The sequence below is a fragment of the Ranitomeya imitator genome, chromosome 4 (assembly GCF_032444005.1).
Source record: "Ranitomeya imitator isolate aRanImi1 chromosome 4, aRanImi1.pri, whole genome shotgun sequence".
NCBI classification, from domain to species: Eukaryota; Metazoa; Chordata; class Amphibia; order Anura; family Dendrobatidae; genus Ranitomeya; species Ranitomeya imitator.
Window position 1 is genome coordinate 578618762 of NC_091285.1, and position 19986 is coordinate 578638747.

General features: G+C 44.8%; 1 protein-coding gene across 4 annotated transcripts in view; it reads left to right on the forward strand.

Annotated features, from left to right (window-relative positions):
• Positions 1 to 19986, forward strand: part of ZWILCH (zwilch kinetochore protein) — a 106336-nt gene that overhangs the window by 42119 nt on the left and 44231 nt on the right. For all 4 annotated transcript variants that reach the window (XM_069766398.1, XM_069766401.1, XM_069766399.1 and 1 more), the window contains 6 exons: positions 478 to 573; positions 919 to 1034; positions 3137 to 3339; positions 4051 to 4130; positions 7953 to 8108; positions 8218 to 8289. In XM_069766398.1, coding sequence (XP_069622499.1) covers positions 478 to 573; positions 919 to 1034; positions 3137 to 3339; positions 4051 to 4130; positions 7953 to 8108; positions 8218 to 8289 — 723 coding nt within the window. The remainder of the gene's footprint in view (positions 1 to 477; positions 574 to 918; positions 1035 to 3136; positions 3340 to 4050; positions 4131 to 7952; positions 8109 to 8217; positions 8290 to 19986) is intronic.

Genomic DNA, 19986 nt, shown 5'->3' on the forward strand with positions numbered 1-19986 from the left:
CCCTAACAGTAAAGTTCCCTTTAAGTGTCACAGTTATTGGGGTTGTGGAAACATTTAGGCTTGGGGGGCTACAGGGCAATATGTCATGAGACCAATTCTCAACAAGTTGCTGTGATTTTGCTGTATGAAAAAAGGCTTCAATGCAAGTCAGATGTGAGCGCGACTTCTCTTATTTGGCGATGTTGTCACGTGAGTCTATAGTGTGACCCACAACAGAAATGCAGCATATTTGGAAACCTGCGTCTCTGTTGCAGTTTGCAGTGTGATGCCATAGGAAATCATTAGATGTCATATCGCGATGCAGCACTGCGATTTGCGTATTGTGTGACACATGTCGCCGTGAAGCCCTATCCTTAATAGATCCAAATGCAGCTGTCAGGATCTGCTGTGATCCGTAATGCCCGTGGCCATCTTTACATCTGAATGACTTGTAGATGAGATTACATTTTCTTCTCCCCCCTTCTTATTTCCCATAAGGATGATCTTCAGGTCCACTTGGTCAGTCCTGGCCAGTGCCAATCATTGGAGAGTTTCTGGAGCGGGCATGGAATGGCTTTTGTGATGGAGAGAAAGGTATAAAACACTGATTGTGCTTCTCTTTACAAGGTATAATTATGTCTGATATAATGTATCTCTCAGTGGGATACAAGGTAAGTTCGTAAAGATGAGTGCGGTCGACATCCAGCAAATTGCTTGGATAGCAACCCATGATGACGAGCCTTGAAGGTCAGATTTGAATAAAATAGCCTAATTTTATTGGATATTGTTGTGCTGGTGCTGGGCTTGTATTGTTCCCGTTATCTGGTGTATGTACTTGATATACTCATATACCACTTCTCTGACCAGTCATATGTAAATTGCAAAGCTAAAAACCCCTTGGAAGACCTAAATGTGACAGATGCAACTCTTGGCTTGCAGGCTTTAAAGCTAGAGGAAGATGTCATGGAAGAATCCAAGACGAGTGACAGCCACTCATTCAATCTCTCAGTAGAAAAATCCAGTGCTCCGCTGCCTGTGTCATCTATGCAAGCCAGGTACCTGTCATCCACGTTCAGACAAGGAAGCTTTATAGTGTGTTTTCTTGCTCGTGGAAGATTTAGGTGACTGCCATGTAGTGCAGGTTACTAAATAACCACTGGATGGATATTTGCAATTGCCAAAGCTTGGCGCTGTCCTGCTCCTATGTAATCTGAGAAAAGAATGGCTTCCATGCATATATGGACATCGCCAGGCTTTGTGCTATTGTGCTCTGAAGGGTTGGCTGACTATTCATGTGTATGGGAATCCGCAAAGCACTTTCGGATGAGCGCTGCTTCTACTAACAGTTATCCTATAACGTATACGGTCAAAAAAGTGAATGCACAGCTCACATTTCTGTAAATATTGTATCTTCAGTGTTGTCCCATGAAAAGATATGACACTTTGATAAAGTAGTCCATGTACATCTCGTATAAAAATGTAAATTTGGTGAGTCATCTAAATAAATAACTCAACACACAGGCATTAACCCCTTCACGACCTTGCCCTTTTCCGTTTTTGCGTTCTCGTTTTTAGCTCCCCTCATTCCCAGAGCCATAACTTTTTTTTATTTTTCCGTCAATGTGGCCATGTGAGGGCTTATTTTTTGCGGGACAAGTTGCACTTTTCAACGACATCATTGGTTTTAGCATGTCATGTACTAGAAAAGGGGAAAAAAATTCCAAGTGTGGTGAAATTGCAAAAAAAAAGTGCAATCCCACACTGGTTTTTTGTTTGGCTTTTTTTGCTAGGTTCACTAAATGCTAAAACTGACCTGACATTTTGACTCTCCAGGTCATTACGAGTTCATAGACCCCAAACATGTCTAGGTTGCATTTTATCTAAGTGGTAAAAAAAAATTCCAAACTTTGCTAAAAAAAAAAAAATAAATAAATAAATTGCGCAATTTTCCAATACCCGTAGCGTCTCCATTTTTCATGATCTGGGGTCAGGTGAGGGCTTATTTTTTGCGTGCCGAGCTGACGTTTTTAATGATACCACTTTGGTGCAGATAACGTTCTTTTTATCGCCCGTTATTACATTTTAATGCAATGTCGCGGCGACCAAAAAAGCGTAATTCTGGCATTTTCGATTTTTTTTTCTTCTTCTCGCTAGGCTGTTGAGCAATCAGGTTAATCCTTTTTTTATTGATAGATTGGGCGATTCTGAACGCGGCGATACCAGATATGTGTAGGTTTTTTTTATTGTTTTATTTTGAATGGGGCGAAAGGGGGGTGATTTAAACTTTTATATATATTTTTTTTTTCATATTTTTTTAAAACTTTTTTTTTTAACTTTTGCCATGCTTCAATAGCCTCCATGGGAGGCTAGAAGCTGGCATAGCCTTATCGGCTCTGCTACATAGCAGTGATCATCAGATCGCTCCTATGTAGCTGAATTACAGGCTTGGTATGAGCGCCGACCACAGGGTGGCGCTCACAGCAGGCCGGCATCGGTAACCATAGAGGTCTCAAGAACATCTGGATATGAAGCTGAGCACGTGCACTCAACTTATTTCGTCGACAATGGTGAGGCCTGTTCTCAGTGGAACCTGTCTTGCTAAACCGCTGTATGGTCTCGGCCACCGTGCTGCAGCTCAGTGTCAGGGTGCCAGCAATCTTCTTACAGCCTAGGCCATCTTTATATAGAGTAACAATTCTTTTTTTTTTTTTTCTTCAGATCCTCAAGAGTTTTTTGCAATGAGGCACCATGTTGAACTTCCAGTGACCAGTATGAGAGAATGTGAGAGCGATAACACCAAATTTACCATACCTGCTCCCCATTTACACCTGAGACCTTGTAACACTAATGAGTCGTATGACACTCTTGAGGAAAAATGACAAATTGGGCATTATTGGTCAATTTTCACTTAGGGGTGTACTCACTTTGGTTGCCAGCAATTTGGACGTTAAAGGCTGCGTTATTTAGAGGGCACACTGAAATTACACTGTCATACAAGCTGTACACTGACTGCTTTACATCATGTCAAAGTGTGATAAAATATATATATATATATATATATATATATATATATAAATTTTAGATTCTCCAAAAAAAAGTACAATTTGGCACCAGATACACTAACTTTACAAAGGTTAACCCTAGTCTTTCTCTTTAGGCAACTCATTTCCGGCTATGCTTTGACACACAATCCCAACATGGCGCGGTTTGGGGATGGAAAACCAGTGGAGGTCCTTCCTCAGCTGTGGGTACGCTGTGACAGCACAGATTTGGAAAATACCTGTTGGCTTGGAGCAGATTCTATCAAAACCAGCAGGAATGAGATCACAGGAATGAGCTTCTATATGGTGACATGCTCGGGTTAGTGCAATAGTTACTGCTGGCGAGTTCACTTGCCTCCATTTATAAAATGGAATCTGGCACAATGTGGACAGCTAAGATCTAGTCCCTCTTAATGCTACTTGAAATAAAACCAATAAGTCGCTTCTATTCTTCTGTTGGCAGGTGACTGGAATGGGACCTCCTTAGAAGTGCATTTGATGACGTCCTGTTCCAGTCACCTGAAGGCTGCAGACGATCATCGCCCTCCCGGGATATCTGCTTTGCACATCTGGATATACAGTACATAGAAGAATTATAGCGTAATCTTGCAATATAACATGTTATGTAAATCTGACACATCTTGGACTCTCCATGGGCCCGAAATAAACATTTACACCTCTTATGAGCAGGTATAAAGTTGTGCCAAATCCTGGCATACATTGTAGTTATTCAGTTGTCCTCTTTTAGCTTAGTCTCCTAGTTCCGCACCACTTTTATTGCCCCTTTTCAAAAGCATCATGAGAAGTAAAAGGTCTCATATGTTAGCGCTGCTATAGCATAATGTTTAGCGTTTCGACACCAGAGAATGATTAAAGCCTTTAATAATTTTCCTCCATGTTTTCCTGGAGACAGACATAAAGGTTGATGCTGACTTTCTACATGTCTGCAGGGCTGTGTGACTGTAAAAGCTGAGCAGACTGCTATATACACAGGTACTGCTGTCTGTAGACCCATTGTTGTTAATTACAGGTCCAACAACTGACAAATCCTCTTTTCCAAGTCTGGAAGCGCTGAAGAAATCCCACAAGGAACGACACCATTCTTCTGCAGTAAGTGTGTGGTTCGGAGTATATTTTACACTTAGCCAATTACTTTAGCTTCATTTCTGCTCATTGTTATTGTCAGGCTTCCATGCAGCTTAAAAATCAGCGCCCAACACAAAAATAATAAGCCATTCCTATGGCTAAACACTGATCAGCCATAACATTAAAATCACCTGTGGAATGGAGGATAGCTTTCTTTTGTGTAGCTCTGACCTAACGAGGCATATACTGCTCAAACCCGTGTAACTGATGATTAATCAGATCGAAATCTGGAAATTTGGAAGAAGAGTCTAAGGACTTGTTCACATGCTGCATTTTTACCATGAAAAAAATGCAGCATTTTACAGAACCAGAAAGGTGAATAACATTTTTGAAATCTCATGCATACGCTACTTATTTTTTCCTTGCAGATTTGAACCATCAAAGTTCTTTTTTTTTTTTTGGGGGGGGGGGGCATAATAAATCTGCAGCAGGTCAATTCTTTCAGCATTTTTGCAGTGTTTTTTTCATCCATTCAAATGAACGAGAAAATAATGCGTGCAAATGTGTTTATTTTGCTCAGGATTTTTCCTGCCATCACTCTAGTTTTGTAGCAGATTTTTTTTTTTTGCTGTTAAAGCAAAATGTGTGCACGTACCCAGACTCTTTAGTTAACTGACTTTTTCAGACTAGGCTATGCTCTATAATGCTCTACAGTCCCTTTCTGATACTCGTGCCAAATTGTAGTTGCTTTTGGAAGTGACTCAGGGGTCAGCTTGTGCACTCTGACTGGTCTGTGCTTATTTAACCTTATGAGCTGTAATGCATGGAAAGTAATGACCTCTTTCAGGCATAGTCAGCAGTAACTTTTCCACTAGTGAATCCTACAGTGGATCTTTGGGATCAGAGCAGATGGACTAGCCTTAAGTCCTCATGCACACCAATGAGCCTTATGCCCCCATGGTTCTATTGCCAATTCACCACTTCTTCCTTGGATCAATTTTGTAAGTTGATAACAAGGAGATGCCATCCCAAATGACCTGCCATTTTGGAGATGACTCAGTTCTCTAACATCATAATATCGCCCTTGTCAAAGTTGCTCAGAGCCTTACCATTGACCACTTTTCCAGCTTCCGACATATTAACCTCTAAAACTATTTGTATTTGCGCTGCCTGATACAGGTGCTTCTCACAAAATTAGAAAATCGTGAAAGTTAATTTATTTCAGTTCTTCAATACAAAATGGGAAACTCATTATATAGAGTCATTACAAATAGTGATCTATTTCAAGTGTTTATTTCTGTTAATGTTGATGATTATGGCTTACAGCTAGTGAAAACCCAAACGTCATTATCTCAGTAAATTAGAATACTTTATTAAAAATGAATTTTTAAAATCCGAAATGTTGGCCTACTGAAATGTATATTCATTAAATACACTCAGTACTTGGTCGGGGCTCCTTTTGCATCAATTACTGCATCAATGCGGCGTGGCATGGAGGTGATCAGCCTGTGGCACTGCTGAGGTGTTATGGAAGCCCAGGTTGCTTTGATAGCAGCCTTCAGCTCGTCTGCATCGTTGGGTCTGGTGTCTCTCATCTTCCTCTTGACCAATACCCATAGATTCTCTATGGGGTTATGGCCAGGCGAGTTTGCTGGCCAATCAAGCACAGTGATACTGTTGTTTTTAAACCAGGTATTGACACTTTTGGCAGTGTGGACAGGTGCCAGGTCCTGCTGGAGAATGAAATTTCCATCTCCAAAAAGCTTGTTGGCAGAGGGAAGCATGAAATGCTCTAAAATTTCTTGGTAGTCGGCTGAACACCTTGGACCACTGAGCAACAGTCCAGGTCCTTTGTCTCCTTGGCCCAGGTAAGGCCGGTTTCACATTTGCGGTTGTGTCTGCAGCGTTTCTTCCGCAATTATCCGCATGCGTTGTGTTTTCCTATATTTAACATTAGGGACGCATGTGTCTGCAATCGGTTGCGTTTTGCCGCGTTTGACGACGCATGCGTCGATTCGTCGTCTGCGGTTTGGCGCAGTAAACGCAGCATGTAGTAATTTTAGAGGCGTCAATTTTCCGCCTAGAAACGTATGCGGTTGTTAGCGCAAGGATTGCGGCAAAAAAATGCATTACTGTCTATGGGAACGCATGCGTACACATGTCTTTGCGTACGCATGCGTTTGATGCGCTTGCATACTTCGGACTGCGCATGTCCAGGAACTGATTAAGATATGCCCATTAAAGACACACCCTCCTGGAAATACCAAACGCATGCGTATAAAAAGCGCAAACACATGTAAAACGCATGTAAATGCTGCGTTTTTTTAACCATCATGTGTAAGCTAATGCGGATAATAAACGCTGCTTCACCAGACGTTTGCATGCGTTTTTGCATGCGGTTGCGGACGATACGCTGCGGACTTAACCGCAAATGTGAAACTAGCCTAAGACGCTTCTGGTGTTGTCTATTGGTCATGAGTGGCTTGACAAAAGGAATGTGACACTTGTAGCCCATGTCCTGGATACGTCTGTGTGCGGTGGCTCTTGAAGCAATGACTCCAGCAGCAGTCCACTCCTTGGGAATCTCCCCGAAATTTGCAAATGGCCTTTTCTTAACAATCCTTTCAATCCTGCTGTTATCCTAGTTGCTTGTGCACCTTTTTCTACCACACTTTTTTCCTTCCACTCAACCTTCCATTAATATGCTTGGATTCAGCACTCTGTGAACAGACAACCTCTTTAGCACGGACCATTTGTGGCTTAGGCTACTTTCACACATCAGATTTTTTGTTTCAGGCAGAATCTGGCAAATTTAAAAAAAAAAACGGATCCGGCGCAAATAGTGAAAAACTGATGCGCCGGATCCGTTTTTTAGCTGGATCCGGTATTTGTTTTTTAACCTGGTGATAACTTCCTGTTTCGGGGAGAGAGAGAGACCCCAAAACGGCAAATGTGCATGATTTGTATGGGAAATGCTTGGAAAACCGGATCCATAGGCCGGATTCATCGGTTCACATGTCCGTTTCACACGTTTTTGGCCGGCTCCGTCACTGTGCGCTCTTTTCGCCGGCAAAAAAACATTCCTATGGACATTTTCTCTGTCTGCCGGAAATGACTATTTGGACGGATCCGGAAAAAAACGGATGAAACTTCTGCCCATCAGGCGCAATCCGGCGCTAATACAACTCTATGACAAAAAAAAAAATGGATCCGGCGTAAAAAAAGGATCCTTTTTTTTTTCAAAACTTGCCGGATTGTGCCTGAAACAAAAAACCTGATGTGTGAAAGTAGCCTTACCCTCCTTGTGGAGTGTGTCAATGACTGCCATCTGGACACATGTCAAGTCAGCAGTCTTCCCCATGATTGTGGAGCCTACTGAAACAGACTAAGGGACCTTTTTAAACACTTAGGAAGCCTTTGCAGGTGTTTTTTGTTAATGATTCTAATTTACTGAGATAATGACTTTTGGGTTTTCATTGGCTGTAAGCCATAATCCTTAATATTAACAGAAATAAACACTTGAAATAGATCACTCTGCTTGTAATGACTCTATAATGAGTTTCACTTTTTGTATTGAAGAACTGAAATTAACTTTTTGATCATATTCTAATTTAGTAGGAAGCACTTGTATCGTTCATCCTTTCACAGGTGACAATCTGATGGGATGCCATATGCTATCCACTTTACATGTTAGTGGTTTTCATGTTCCAGCTGATCAGTGATATCCATGGCCTCTGGATATGAGAACATTAACATATTATCTGCTATACTGTAAGACAGGGATCATTCACTTACATAGACCTGTAAAAATAATTAACTCTACTCAAACTTTTTTTTCTTTCCTAGATGCAAACAAGAGGATTTGCTTGTTATGATTTATTTAGCCCCACTACAGTGGATAACCTTGTTATAGAATCGCAAACCAACGTCACGGTGGACTTTATGTGGAATGGAGTAGACAGCATCCTTCACATTCCACCTTTGACTTCTGCTTCTACTCTGGTATGTCTTGGATATTCAGTATTTAGAAACAAAAAGTGCTGTGTATTATTTGCATTTTTGCATTTTTTTTCCCTTTAAACCATTTGATTTCTGCTTTTTAATCCATTAGAACATCAGGGTGGAGTCTGGAGATCTCCGAAGTCCTGTGTACCCTGTGTATAGAGAGCTGGATTTCCTTCTGGTAGGCCAGCTATCTTTTTTTTTTATATATATATATTTTACTATGTTTTATAGGTCTATTCTGTATGGTGAACTGGATCAAGGTCTTGTCCCTGACTCTCTTTATATTCCATAATCCTTTTGATTTATACATTATAGGATAAGAGAAATAAACCAGCTCACCTGTAATACATTAGTTGAACTTCGGGAGCACAGACCCGCTGTGTCCAAACGTATAAAGTCCAAAAGTAGAAAAATGTCCAGCTCCACCGAAATCATGAAGATAAAATTTCTTTATTCACAAACTTGTACCATAGAGGATACAAACTTCAGCACAAGCCATGTGGGTGTGAATCTCAGCGCATTCCTGGAGACTAATCTCCTTAATCATGACATTCCAAATAACCCATGTATCCCACTTAAATACCCCTAGGTCGTTGAACGCACCAATAGAATAAGTAATAAATACTACTGGTGTGGGGTGTGGGCATAAAATAGACAAGTGAAGAGATTACCTGACATAGTAATCTCTTAAAACAACATAAACATGTAACAAATCAACAGCAACAAAGATATTTATAAAAATATATCAGATGATTATTATGCAATTTTACTTACTATACAATTTAAAAAAAGATCTTTACAATAAGATCTGTGAAGGATGAAACAAAGTACCGTATTTTCCGGCATATAAGACGACCTTTTAACCCCTGAAAATCTTCTTAAGAGCCAGGGGTCATCTTATACGCCGGGTCTCGTCTTATAGGGTGGGTGCATATGGTGGGTGGGGAAGAGTGGTCCCGATGACGAAGAGAGGGGGCGTCTCACTGGGAAGAGCGATGCTCTCTATACTGGGGGGGCAGCGTCGGCGTATCTCTGTGCAGCATCAGGGCATTTCCATTGCTGCGCTGCGGTGTCCTCCGGGAAAATGGCCGCTGGGTGCGGCGCATGCTCAGATTCAGATCTCGTCCCGAGATCTCGGGAGACGAGATCTGAATCTGAGCATGCACCACCCCCAGCAGCCATTTTCCCGGAGGCCACCGCATCTCCGCAATGAAGCTGCCGGTGCCTCCGGGCTTTGAGGAAATGCCGGCGGAGCCCCGATGCTGCACAGAGAAACGCCGCCAGAACACAGCCCCCACGCTGCACATAGAGGAGCCGCCGACGCCGCCCCCCAGCACAGAGAGCATCACTGTTAGGGCTTGTTTCCACTGGCGAGAAACACGTCCGTGTCTCACATTTGGAAACGAAGCTCTGGTGCCGGCACTCCGGAGCGGAGCGTGCGGCTGCATGTGTTGCTATGCGGCTGCACGCTCCGCTCTGGAGTGCCGGCACCAGAGCTTCGTTTCCACATGCGAGACACGGACGTGTTTCTCGCAAATGGAAACAAGCCCTTACAATGAGGTAATGGGGGATATTCCACTTACACCTTCCCTCTGAGACGCCCCCTCTCTTCGTCATCGGGACCGCTCCACCATAAGAACATTGGTCACCCGCCCTATAAGACGACACATGGCGTATAAGAAGACCCCTGACTTTTAAGAGGATCTGCAAGGAAGAATGGCAGTGGATCCCCAAATCCAGGTGTGAAAAACTTGTTGCATCATTCCCAAGAAGACTCACGGCTGTACTAGCTCAAAAGGGTGATTCTACTCAATACTGAACAAAGGGTCTGAATACTTATGACCGTGTGGTATTTCAGTATTTCTTTTTTAATAAATTTGCACAAATTTCTACATTTCTTTTTTTTTTCAGTCAAGATGGGGTGCAGAGTGTACATTAATGAGAAAAAAAATGAACTTTTCTCTATCGCCTTTCATTGGGGGACACAGGAACCATGGGTGTATGCTGCTGCCACTAGGAGGCTGACACTATGCAAATAAAAAGTTAGCTCCTCCTCTGCAGTGTACACCCTACCGACAGGAAGTAGGATATTCAGTTTAGCTTAGTGTCAGTAGGAGGTGGACACGGGTCTTTCATTAGACCCTTATCTACCTCAATGTGCGTCGTTTCTTTTCAGGTTTTTCCAGAGGGATACAGGGTGAACAGTCACACCTGTAGTCCCACAGTGCGGACTATGAGTACGGCGTGTACTGCCACCCCGTATCCTCATAGATCCCTCACCAGGACCAAGATCCTAGCACACAAGCGTGCTTAGAAGTCCGGTCCTGGCTCCGTCCCCCACCCACTCGCCCACCAGAGCCTGTCGGTTGCGGAGACGAGGACGTCCATCAGCTCCCTGGACGTCTCATTCCTCTTCAGGTTAGTAACGACGTGGGATATTTAAGGTGAGTATTTTCCCCATTCCATCCCACCCCATACAGATCTTCTAAGGGGGGGATCCCACTGGTCGTCGCCCGTTTGCACGGGCAGCTGCACGCAGTTGCAGGGGCCTTTTTATCCGCGCGCACGGGCCGAGATCCCTTTACCGCACGGCGGCCGTGCTTTTCTGTCTGCCGCGCCGCTTCCATAGCTGCGGCCGTTCTGCTTCCTGTTCTGGCCCCTGCGACCGTACGATTCCGGCCGCCCTTAGCGCCATCTGTGCCAGCGCGGCGGCTCCCCTGCCATCTGTGCCAGCGCGGCGGCTCCCCTGCCATCTGTGCCAGCGCGGCGGCGTTTGCAGGCCGCCGCGCCGCTTCTGGCCCCTGCGACCGTACGTTCCGGCCGCCCTTAGCGCCATCTGTGCCAGCGTGGCGGCTCCCCTGCCATCTTTGCCAGCGCGGCGGCATTTGCAGGCCGCTTCGGGCCCCTGCAGCCACGCTTCTCCGGCCGCTCTCTGCGGCCGCGATGCCTTTGTCCCAGGCTGCCCCGCCGCTTCATACCCGCGGCGCACAGCTCCGGCGCCGCGGTCTTGCACCGGTGGACGCCGGCCTCTAATTTAGGCCCCGGCTTCCCCCGGGGCCTACTTCCGGCCGCGACTCCGCCACTTCCTCCTTACATCAGGCGGGCTTTTCTCCCGCCCGACTGGTTCAAGTCGGTGAGCCCCGCCCACCAGCGCCATCCTGGCGGTTAGCCCCGCCCACTTTCTCCTGCGCCCCTGAAGTGGTTTTTCGGCACCAGGACCGCTTTGCGCTGGCTCCTCAAAGCGCATAGCCTGGCGTCCTCATCCCTTGCGGCTCAGCATTGCAGCCGGTCCTGGACAGAAGAGTGTCCCAGAAGTCTGCTCTGTCTGCCTGCACCCCTGCGTTAAGGACCATCCACATCATGAGGTGCAGCTTTCCATCCATCACCTGTCGTGAGTACTAACCTTCTGGCTTCTTCATCGCCATGTCTAATCTTAAGGGAAGTCGCTTTTGTTCTCCCTCTTCTGCCTTAGTCTAACACTTTGCGTGTTCGCCTTATGCCCACCGCAGCGTCTGCCGTGAGTAGCTCTGCACCGCAGACTGATACTCTTCCCTTCTGAATTTTTGCTCGGACCCGTTCGGTATATTTTTACGGGAGTTCGCTTCCGGCCTCCTACCTTTTCTCAGGCAGGCCTGCAGCAATCCACATTATGCTCACCGCCCAGGACCCCCCCCCCCCCCCTGCCACTCTATCAGTAGCGGATCTCACACGGGTGTCCCAGACCCTTGTGTCCGTGCTAGATCGGTTGCCCCTACAGACTTCCGTAGTAGCCAGCGGGTCGCAAGAAGCTCCGTCCGAGACTTCTAATACAGGCCGCGAAAGATCCAGACAGGAACGCTGGTCTGAGTTCTCTTCTCGGTCCACTTCGCCCCACAGTCCTTCTCTGTGGTCGACTTCCCCCTGGCCTTTCCCCCCGGAGTCAGGCGAGGTTTTCTCTGATGCGCCTTCGGAGGATAATTTGGGGCCGGGTTCGAACCAAATCGCTAACATGAGGGATATGGTTCAAAGCCTCATTGGAGCGACCAATCAGACCTGTGGCATCAAAGATTCCTCTACGAAACCCGCAGATCAGGCGGTTTCGTTTAGACGGTCTAAACTACCTCCCAAGGTATTGGCTCCTCATCCTGAATTCGAGGAGCTTCTGGCCAGAGAAAGAGCGAATTCGACCAGACGTTCTCAATGAGACAAGCGTCTTGGAGTCTCATAATCTCTTTCCTCCGGATCTCATTGCCAACCGGATTGAGAGGCGTTAGAGAACGACCTCTCCCCCTGTGGATCCGTCGGCTGCTAGACTTGCCACCAACACAGTCCTTATACTGTCCGGTGGGGCGGCTCTGAAAGATTCCATCGATTGGATCATGGAATCCTTCGTGAAGTCGGCTTTCGAAACCTGCCGCATCATCCCAATGCCCGACTTTGGCTTCCACTTGGGTTTCAAAGTCTGTATCTGAGGGGCTAAACAACTCCGTTGGGGCATTCAAGCTGGAGCTCCATCAGGCCGGCTGGCGGAACTTGCCACCCAGATTACTCACGCAGGGGAATAATTGGTTCCCTGGACGTCGCGTCTTCTGCCGCTCAGGCGCCCAGTGATGTTGTTGCCAGCCGTCGCACTGTTTGGCTCAAGAGTCATCAAAGAAGTCCCTTACGAGCCTGTCTTTTCAAGGTTCACGTCCTTTCGGTTCCAAGCTGGACCAAATTATTAAGGACGCCACTGGCGGCACCAGTCCCCTTCTCCAGACCTCGCCCACTTTCCCTTAGGCGACTACTTCGGTCTTTTCGACCTTTTTCGTAGTTTCGCGGCATCAGATTCCTCTTCGCAACAGCGGAGGCCACAGGCACGTTAAGAGAAGAAGGTATTCTTCGTCTCACTCTTTCCTGGCGTGCCCGCTACTCCTAAGGCGGATTATCCAGGTCCAGGACTGGAAGTTCCACCTAGGCATGACCCACGACTAGACCCCAGCCCGTTTCTCAGGCTGGGCAACCATCTTCTGTTCCTCAGGGACGTCTGGGTCTCCTCCGTAGAGGACGCATGGGCCAGGGCACTTGTTCCCTCTAGATACAAAATCTTCATTTCACGGTCCTGGGATCGTTTTCTTCAAATCCCAACCTCCAAGAGACCCCGCTCTAGTCCCGGGTTTCTTTACTGGAAGCTTACCGGGTCAAGAACAAGAGTGCCTCCTCCTGAGATAAAGCTCACTCTACCCGGGCAGTCGGCGCTTACAGTGCGGTACGTCACGGGGCTTTTGCCGACGGCTTTGCAAAGCGGCAACCTGGTCTTCCATCCACACGTTTCGCCGAACTACGGCGGACTCCAGCCTGGGAAGAGGATCCTGCAGGCAGCAGTGGTGAGTCCTCGGACCTGATGGAAGTCTGTTTTTCCCACCCCAGGGACTGCTTTGGGACGTCCCATGGTTCCTGTGTCCCCCAATGAAAGGCGATAGAGAAAACAGGATTTTTGGTTGCTTACCGTAAAATCTGTTTCTCGGAGCCTTCATTGGGGGACACAGCACCCTCCCAAGTTGAACAGCTCTGTTTACTGTATACGTTTGAGTTCTTTGAACACTCTTTGAGTGTTTGAAACTGTTAATCTATGGAGCACCGTGGAATTTGTTGGCGCTATGTGAATAAAGTTTATTATTATTATTCCTCTTTTACACGTTGCTTCTCCTACTGCTTTCTCACTAACTGAATATCCTACTTCCTGTCGGTAGGGTGTACACTGCAGAGGAGGAGCTAACTTTTTATTTGCATAGTGTCAGCCTCCTAGTGGCAGCAGCATACACCCATGGTTCCTGTGTCCCCCAATGAAGGCTCCGAGAAACAGATTTTACGGTAAGCAACCAAAAATCCTGTTTTTTGAATTTACCAAATGGCTGCAATGAAACAAGCCTATACAAAGAGTGAAAAATTGAAAGGGGTCTCAATACTTTCCATACCCACTGTAGGTCGCCCAAAGTCACATCAAAACTTAATAGGTCCCTAAAAAAATACGTTTTGTAAATTTCCTTTAAAAAATTAAAAATTACTATCACAGTTTTAAACCTTCTAACATCAGAAGAAAATAAAAGGATATTTTAAAAATGGTGCTGATGGAAAACAGACATGAGGGAAATTTTATTTAATTACTATTTTATGTGGTATGACTGTCTGGAGCACTCAGACCAGTGTTAATCTATGGGTCCGATCCCCGTATCCCCGTATTTTTTCTCAGGCTTATTTGACGTACGTGTAAAATCACAGCATGCTGCGATTGTACTCGTATATTGTCTGATACTCGCCAATGCAAGCCTATGGGTGCGAGAAAAACTCGGACACCACACGGACCATCTTTGTAACTTGCGACAAATACGCACACATTTTCCTCATTTCAGCTCATTTAGCCATTAAATTCAATGAGGAAACGCAGTGAGAGATGTAAAGCCATCCGCATGTCATAACGCTGGTCATACGGATACATAGATGCGAGAAAATCTCAATCGCATTGCAAACACATTACACACGGATGACCATACGGAGAACACTCTTTTTCATACGTTAAGTGTGACCCCAGCCTTAAACGGATAATCATTCAAAGTTTGAAAATTGCTAACTTTGGGAAATTTTTTGACAAATTTATGGTATTTTAATAAACAAACCTAGAAAATATTGCTATAAATTTACTATTAGCATAAACTAAAATGTGTCATTAAAAAACAATCTCAAAATCAATGAGATCTGTTGAAGTGTTCCAGAGCTATTAACACGTAAAGTGACAGTGGTCAGATTTGAAAAATTTGGCCCGGTCACTAAGAGGTTAAGATATGTGTGGAGATTCTGCCACGCCACGCCACGCCACGTAGGCGTCATGAAAGTCGGTGCCAATCCGACCCATGACGCCTATGTGGCGTCATGGAAAGATCGCGTCCCTGCAGATCGGGTGAAAGGGTTAACTCCCATTTCACCCAATCTGCAGGGACAGGGGGAGTGGTAGTTTAGCCCAGGGGGGTGGCTTCACCCCCCCCCCCCCCCCCCCCCGTGGCTACGATCGCTCTGATTGGCAGTTTCACTTTCAACAGCCAATCAGAGCGATTTGCAATATTTCACCTATTATAACTGGTGAAATATTACAATCCAGCCATGGCCGATGCTGCAATATCATCGGCCATGGCTGGAAACACTAATGTGCCCCCACCCCACCGATCGTCCCCCCAGCCCTCCGATCTGTCCGGTACACTGCTCCGGCTCCCCTCCGTCCTGTGCTCCGCTCCCCCCGTGCTCTTGTCCGCTCCCCCCGTGCTCCAATCACCCACCCCCCCCCCGTGCTCCAATAACCCCCCCTGCACTCCGAAACAACCCCCCCCCCACCGTGCTCCGTTCCACCCCCCCGTGCTCCGTTTCCCCCACCCCCCTCCCCCCGTGCTCCGTTCCACCCCTCCCGCGCTACGATCCACACATCCCCCCCCCCCCCATTGTTCCCCCCCACCCCATCATACTTATCGATCCTGCCGGGGTCCGTCCGTCTTCTCCCTGGGCGCCGCCATCTTCCAAAATGAATAGGGTTAGGGTTAGGGTTTCGGTATGTGCGCACGTATTCTGTTCCTCTGCGGATTTTTCCTCTGCGGATTTGATAAATCCGCAGTGCTAAACCGCTGCGGATTTATGGCGGATTTACCGCGTTTTTTCTGCGCATTTCACTGCGGTTTTACAACTGCGATTTTCTATTTGAGCAGTTGTAAAACCGCTGCGGAATCCGCACAAAGAAGTGACATGCTGCGGAATGTAAACCGCTGCGTTTCCGTGCAGTTTTTCCGCAGCATGTGTACAGCGATTTTTGTTTCCCATAGGTTTACATTGAACTGTAAACTCATGGGAAACTGCTGCGGATCCGCAGCGTTTTCCGCAGCGTTTGCACATACCTTTAGAATTAGGCTATGTGCACACGGTGCGGATTTGGCTGCGGATCCGCAGCGGATTGGCCGCTGCGGATTCGCAGCAGTGTTCCATCAGGTTTACAGTACCATGTAAACCTATGGAAAACCAAATCCGCTGTGCCCATGGTGCGGAAAATACCGCGCGGAAACGCTGCGTTGTATTTTCCGCAGCATGTCCATTCTTTGTGTGGATTCCGCAGCGTTTTACACCTGTTCCTCAATAGGAATCCGCAGGTGAAATCCGCACAAAAAACACTGGAAATCCGCGGAAAATCCGCAGGTAAAATGCAGTGCCTTTTACCCGCGGATTTTTCAAAAATGATGCTGAAAAATCTCACACGAATCCGCAACGTGGGCACATAGCCTTAGGGTTGGAATTAGGGTTGTGGTTAGGGGTGTGATTAGGGTTATGGCTACAGTTGGGATTAGGGTTAGGGGTGTGTTGGGGTTAGTGTTGGAGGTAGAATTGAGGGGTTTCCACTGTTTAGGCACATCAGGGGTCTGCAAACGCAACATGGCGCCACCATTGATTCCAGCCAATCTCGTATTCAAAAAGTCAAATGGTGCTCCCTCAATTCCGAGCGCCGACGTGTGCCCAAACAGTGGGGGATACACATGGGGTATCAGCGTACTCAGGAGAAACTGGACAACAACTTTTGGGGTCCAATTTCTCCTGTAACCCTTGGGAAAATAAAAAATTCTGGGCTAAATAATTATTTTTGAGGAAAGAAAACGTATTTATTATTTTCACGGTTCTGCATTATAAACTTCTATGAAGCACTTGGGGGTTCAAAGTGCTCACCACACATCTAGATAAGTTCCTTTCGGGGTCTAGTTTCCAAAATGGGGTCACTTGTGGGGGGTTTCTACTGTTTAGCCACATCAGGGGCTCTGCAAACGCAACGTGACGCCAAATTTCCGTTTTTCTCACAAACGCAGAATTTATTGACCTAAATTTACCACTAACATGAAGCCCAATATGTCACGAAAAAACAATCTCAGAACCGCTAGGATCCGTTGAAGCGTTCCTGAGTTATTACCTCATAAAGGGACACTGGTCAGAATTGCAAAAAACGGCAAGGTTTTTAAGGTCAAAATAGGCTGGGTCATGAAGGGGTTAATAACTAGATATTAGATATATTATTAAGATGCCTATAATATCTAGTTAATAACCATTGCAAACTTGTGTATTTGTCTATGTTTATGTTGTCTTAAGAGATTACTATGTCAGGTAATCTCTTCACTTGTCTATTTTATGCCCACACCCCACACCAGTAGTATTAATTACTTATTCTATTGGTGTGTTCACCTGCATAGGGGTATTTAAGTGGGATACATGGGTTATTTGGAATGTCATGATTAAGGAGCTTAGTCTCCAGGAACGCGTTGAGATTCACACCCACATGGTTTGTGCTGAAGTTTGTACCCTCTATGTTACAAGTTTGGGTCATTCCATATCAAGTGATCCAAATATGAATATTTTTTTTACCTGACGCCTTTAGATTTTTTTTATTTTTTGTTTTTATGAAGTACAACTTTAGTTAATTACAAATTAAATGTTTTGAATTTTTTTCTTCATCATTTAATTTTTTACAGATTTCTAAAGTTTTGAAAAAGTGCGGATTTTGGCCTGGTATGGCTTTACATTTTTTATCATATCTCGAGCTAGAATTAAGATAAAGAGTTGGGAGAGGCATAATTTTTCTCAGAACGGTACCGGCTTTCATTTGATATGTCACAAGACTATGTTTCTTTATATTTTGTTTTGGAGAAATCAAATTCAAAATTTTGATGCGCAATTGTGAAAAAAAGTATGTTTTAAAATTGTGAAAACATGCATGTGTGTTACTTGTGTTCTTGTTTATATTTGTACAGGGATTCAACTTTGGACCTATCAAATTTGTATTTTTTTTTTTAAGCCTTGAATCATCTGATTTTATGTTTGTGTGAGTTTCTTCCCTTTTTCTTTTCAAATTACAACTTATTGAATTCAACATTTATATGCAACAATAAAGAAACACAAAAAACAAATAACGAAGTGCCAGAATAAATCCATCTGAATCATCATAACACAACTTGCTCAGCATTTTCAACCTGAATGCATTGAACAAACCAAAAGAAAAAAGGTGATCACATCCTCCAGTGTGATTTTCCAAACAGTCTCATCCTAATTATATGTTACAAACGAGATGAAAAGAACCAATATTTTTACCACCTATTTATACATGTAACATTTTTTTTCTATTATATCACTAAACCTGTCATTTATGAAGTGTTTAACCCCTTTACCCCCAAGGGTGGTTTGCACGTTAATGACCAGGCCAATTTTTACAATTCTGACCACTGTCCCTTTATGAGGTTATAACTCCGAAACGCTTCAACGGACCCTGGTGATTCTGACATTGTTTTCTCGTGACATATTGTACTTCATGATAGTGGTAAAATTTCTTTGATAGTACCTGCGTTTATTTGTGAAAAAAACGGAAATTTGGCGAAAATTTTTAAAATTTCGCAATTTTCAAACTTTGAATTTTTATGCAATTAAATCACAGAGATATGTCACACAAAATACTTAATAAGTAACATTTCCCACATGTCTCCTTTACATCAGCATAATTTTGGAACCAATTTTTTTTTTTGTTAGGGAGTTATAAGGGTTAAAAGTTGACCAGCAATTTCTCATTTTTACAACACCATTTTTTTTTAGGGACCACGTCTCATTTGAAGTCATTTTGAGGGGTCTATATGATAGAAAATGCCCAAGTGTGACACCATTCTAAAAACTGCACCCCTCAAGGTGCTCAAAACCACATTCAAGAAGTTTATTAACCCTTCAGGTGTTTAATAGGAATTTTTGGAATGTTTAAATAAAAATGAACATTTAACTTTTTTACACAAAAAATTTACTTCAGCTCCAATTTGTTTTATTTTACCAAGGGTAACAGGAGAAATTGGACCCAAAAAGTTGTTGTCCAATTTGTCCTGAGTACGCTGATACCCCATATGTGGCAGTAAACCACTGTTTGGGCGCATGGGAGAGCTCGGAAGGGAAGGAGCGCAGTTTGACTTTTCAATGCAAAATTGACAGAAATTGAGATGGGACGCCATGTTGCGTTTGGAGAGCCACTGATGTGCCTAAACATTGAAACCCCCCACAAGTGACACCATTTTGGAAAGTAGACCCCCTAAGGAACTTATCTAGAGGTGTGGTGAGCACTTTGACCCACCAAGTGCTTCACAGAAGTTTATAATGCAGAACCGTAAAAATAAAAAATCACATTTTTTCACAAAAATTATATTTTTGCCCCCAATTTTTTATTTTTCCAAGGGTAAGAGAAGAAATTGGACCTCAAAAGTTGTTGTCCAATTTGTCCCGAGTACGCTGATACCCCATATGTGGCAGTAAACCACTGTTTGGGCGCATGGGAGAGCTCGGAAGGGAAGGAGCGCCGTTTGACTTTTCAATGCAAAATTGACAGGAATTGAGATGGGACGCCATGTTGCGTTTGGAGAGCCACTGATGTGCCTAAACATTGAAACCCCCCACAAGTGACACCATTTTGGAAAGTAGACCCCCTAAGGAACTTATCTGGATGTGTGGTGAGCACTTTGACCCACCAAGGGCTTCACAGAAGTTTATAATGCAGAGCCATAAAAATAAAACAAAATTTTTTTCCCACAAAAATTATTTTTTAGCCCCCAGTTTTGTATTTTCCCTAGGGTAACAGGAGAAATTGGACCCCAAAAGTTGTTGTCCAATTTGTCCTGAGTACGCTGATACCCCATATGTGGGGGGGAACCACCGTTTGGGCGCATGGGAGGGTTCGGAAGGGAAGGAGCGCCATTTGGAATGCAGACTTAGATGGATTGGTCTGCAGGCGTCACATTGCGTTTGCAGAGCCCCTAATGTACCTAAACAGTAGAAACCCCCCACAAGTGACCCCATATTGGAAACTAGACCCCCT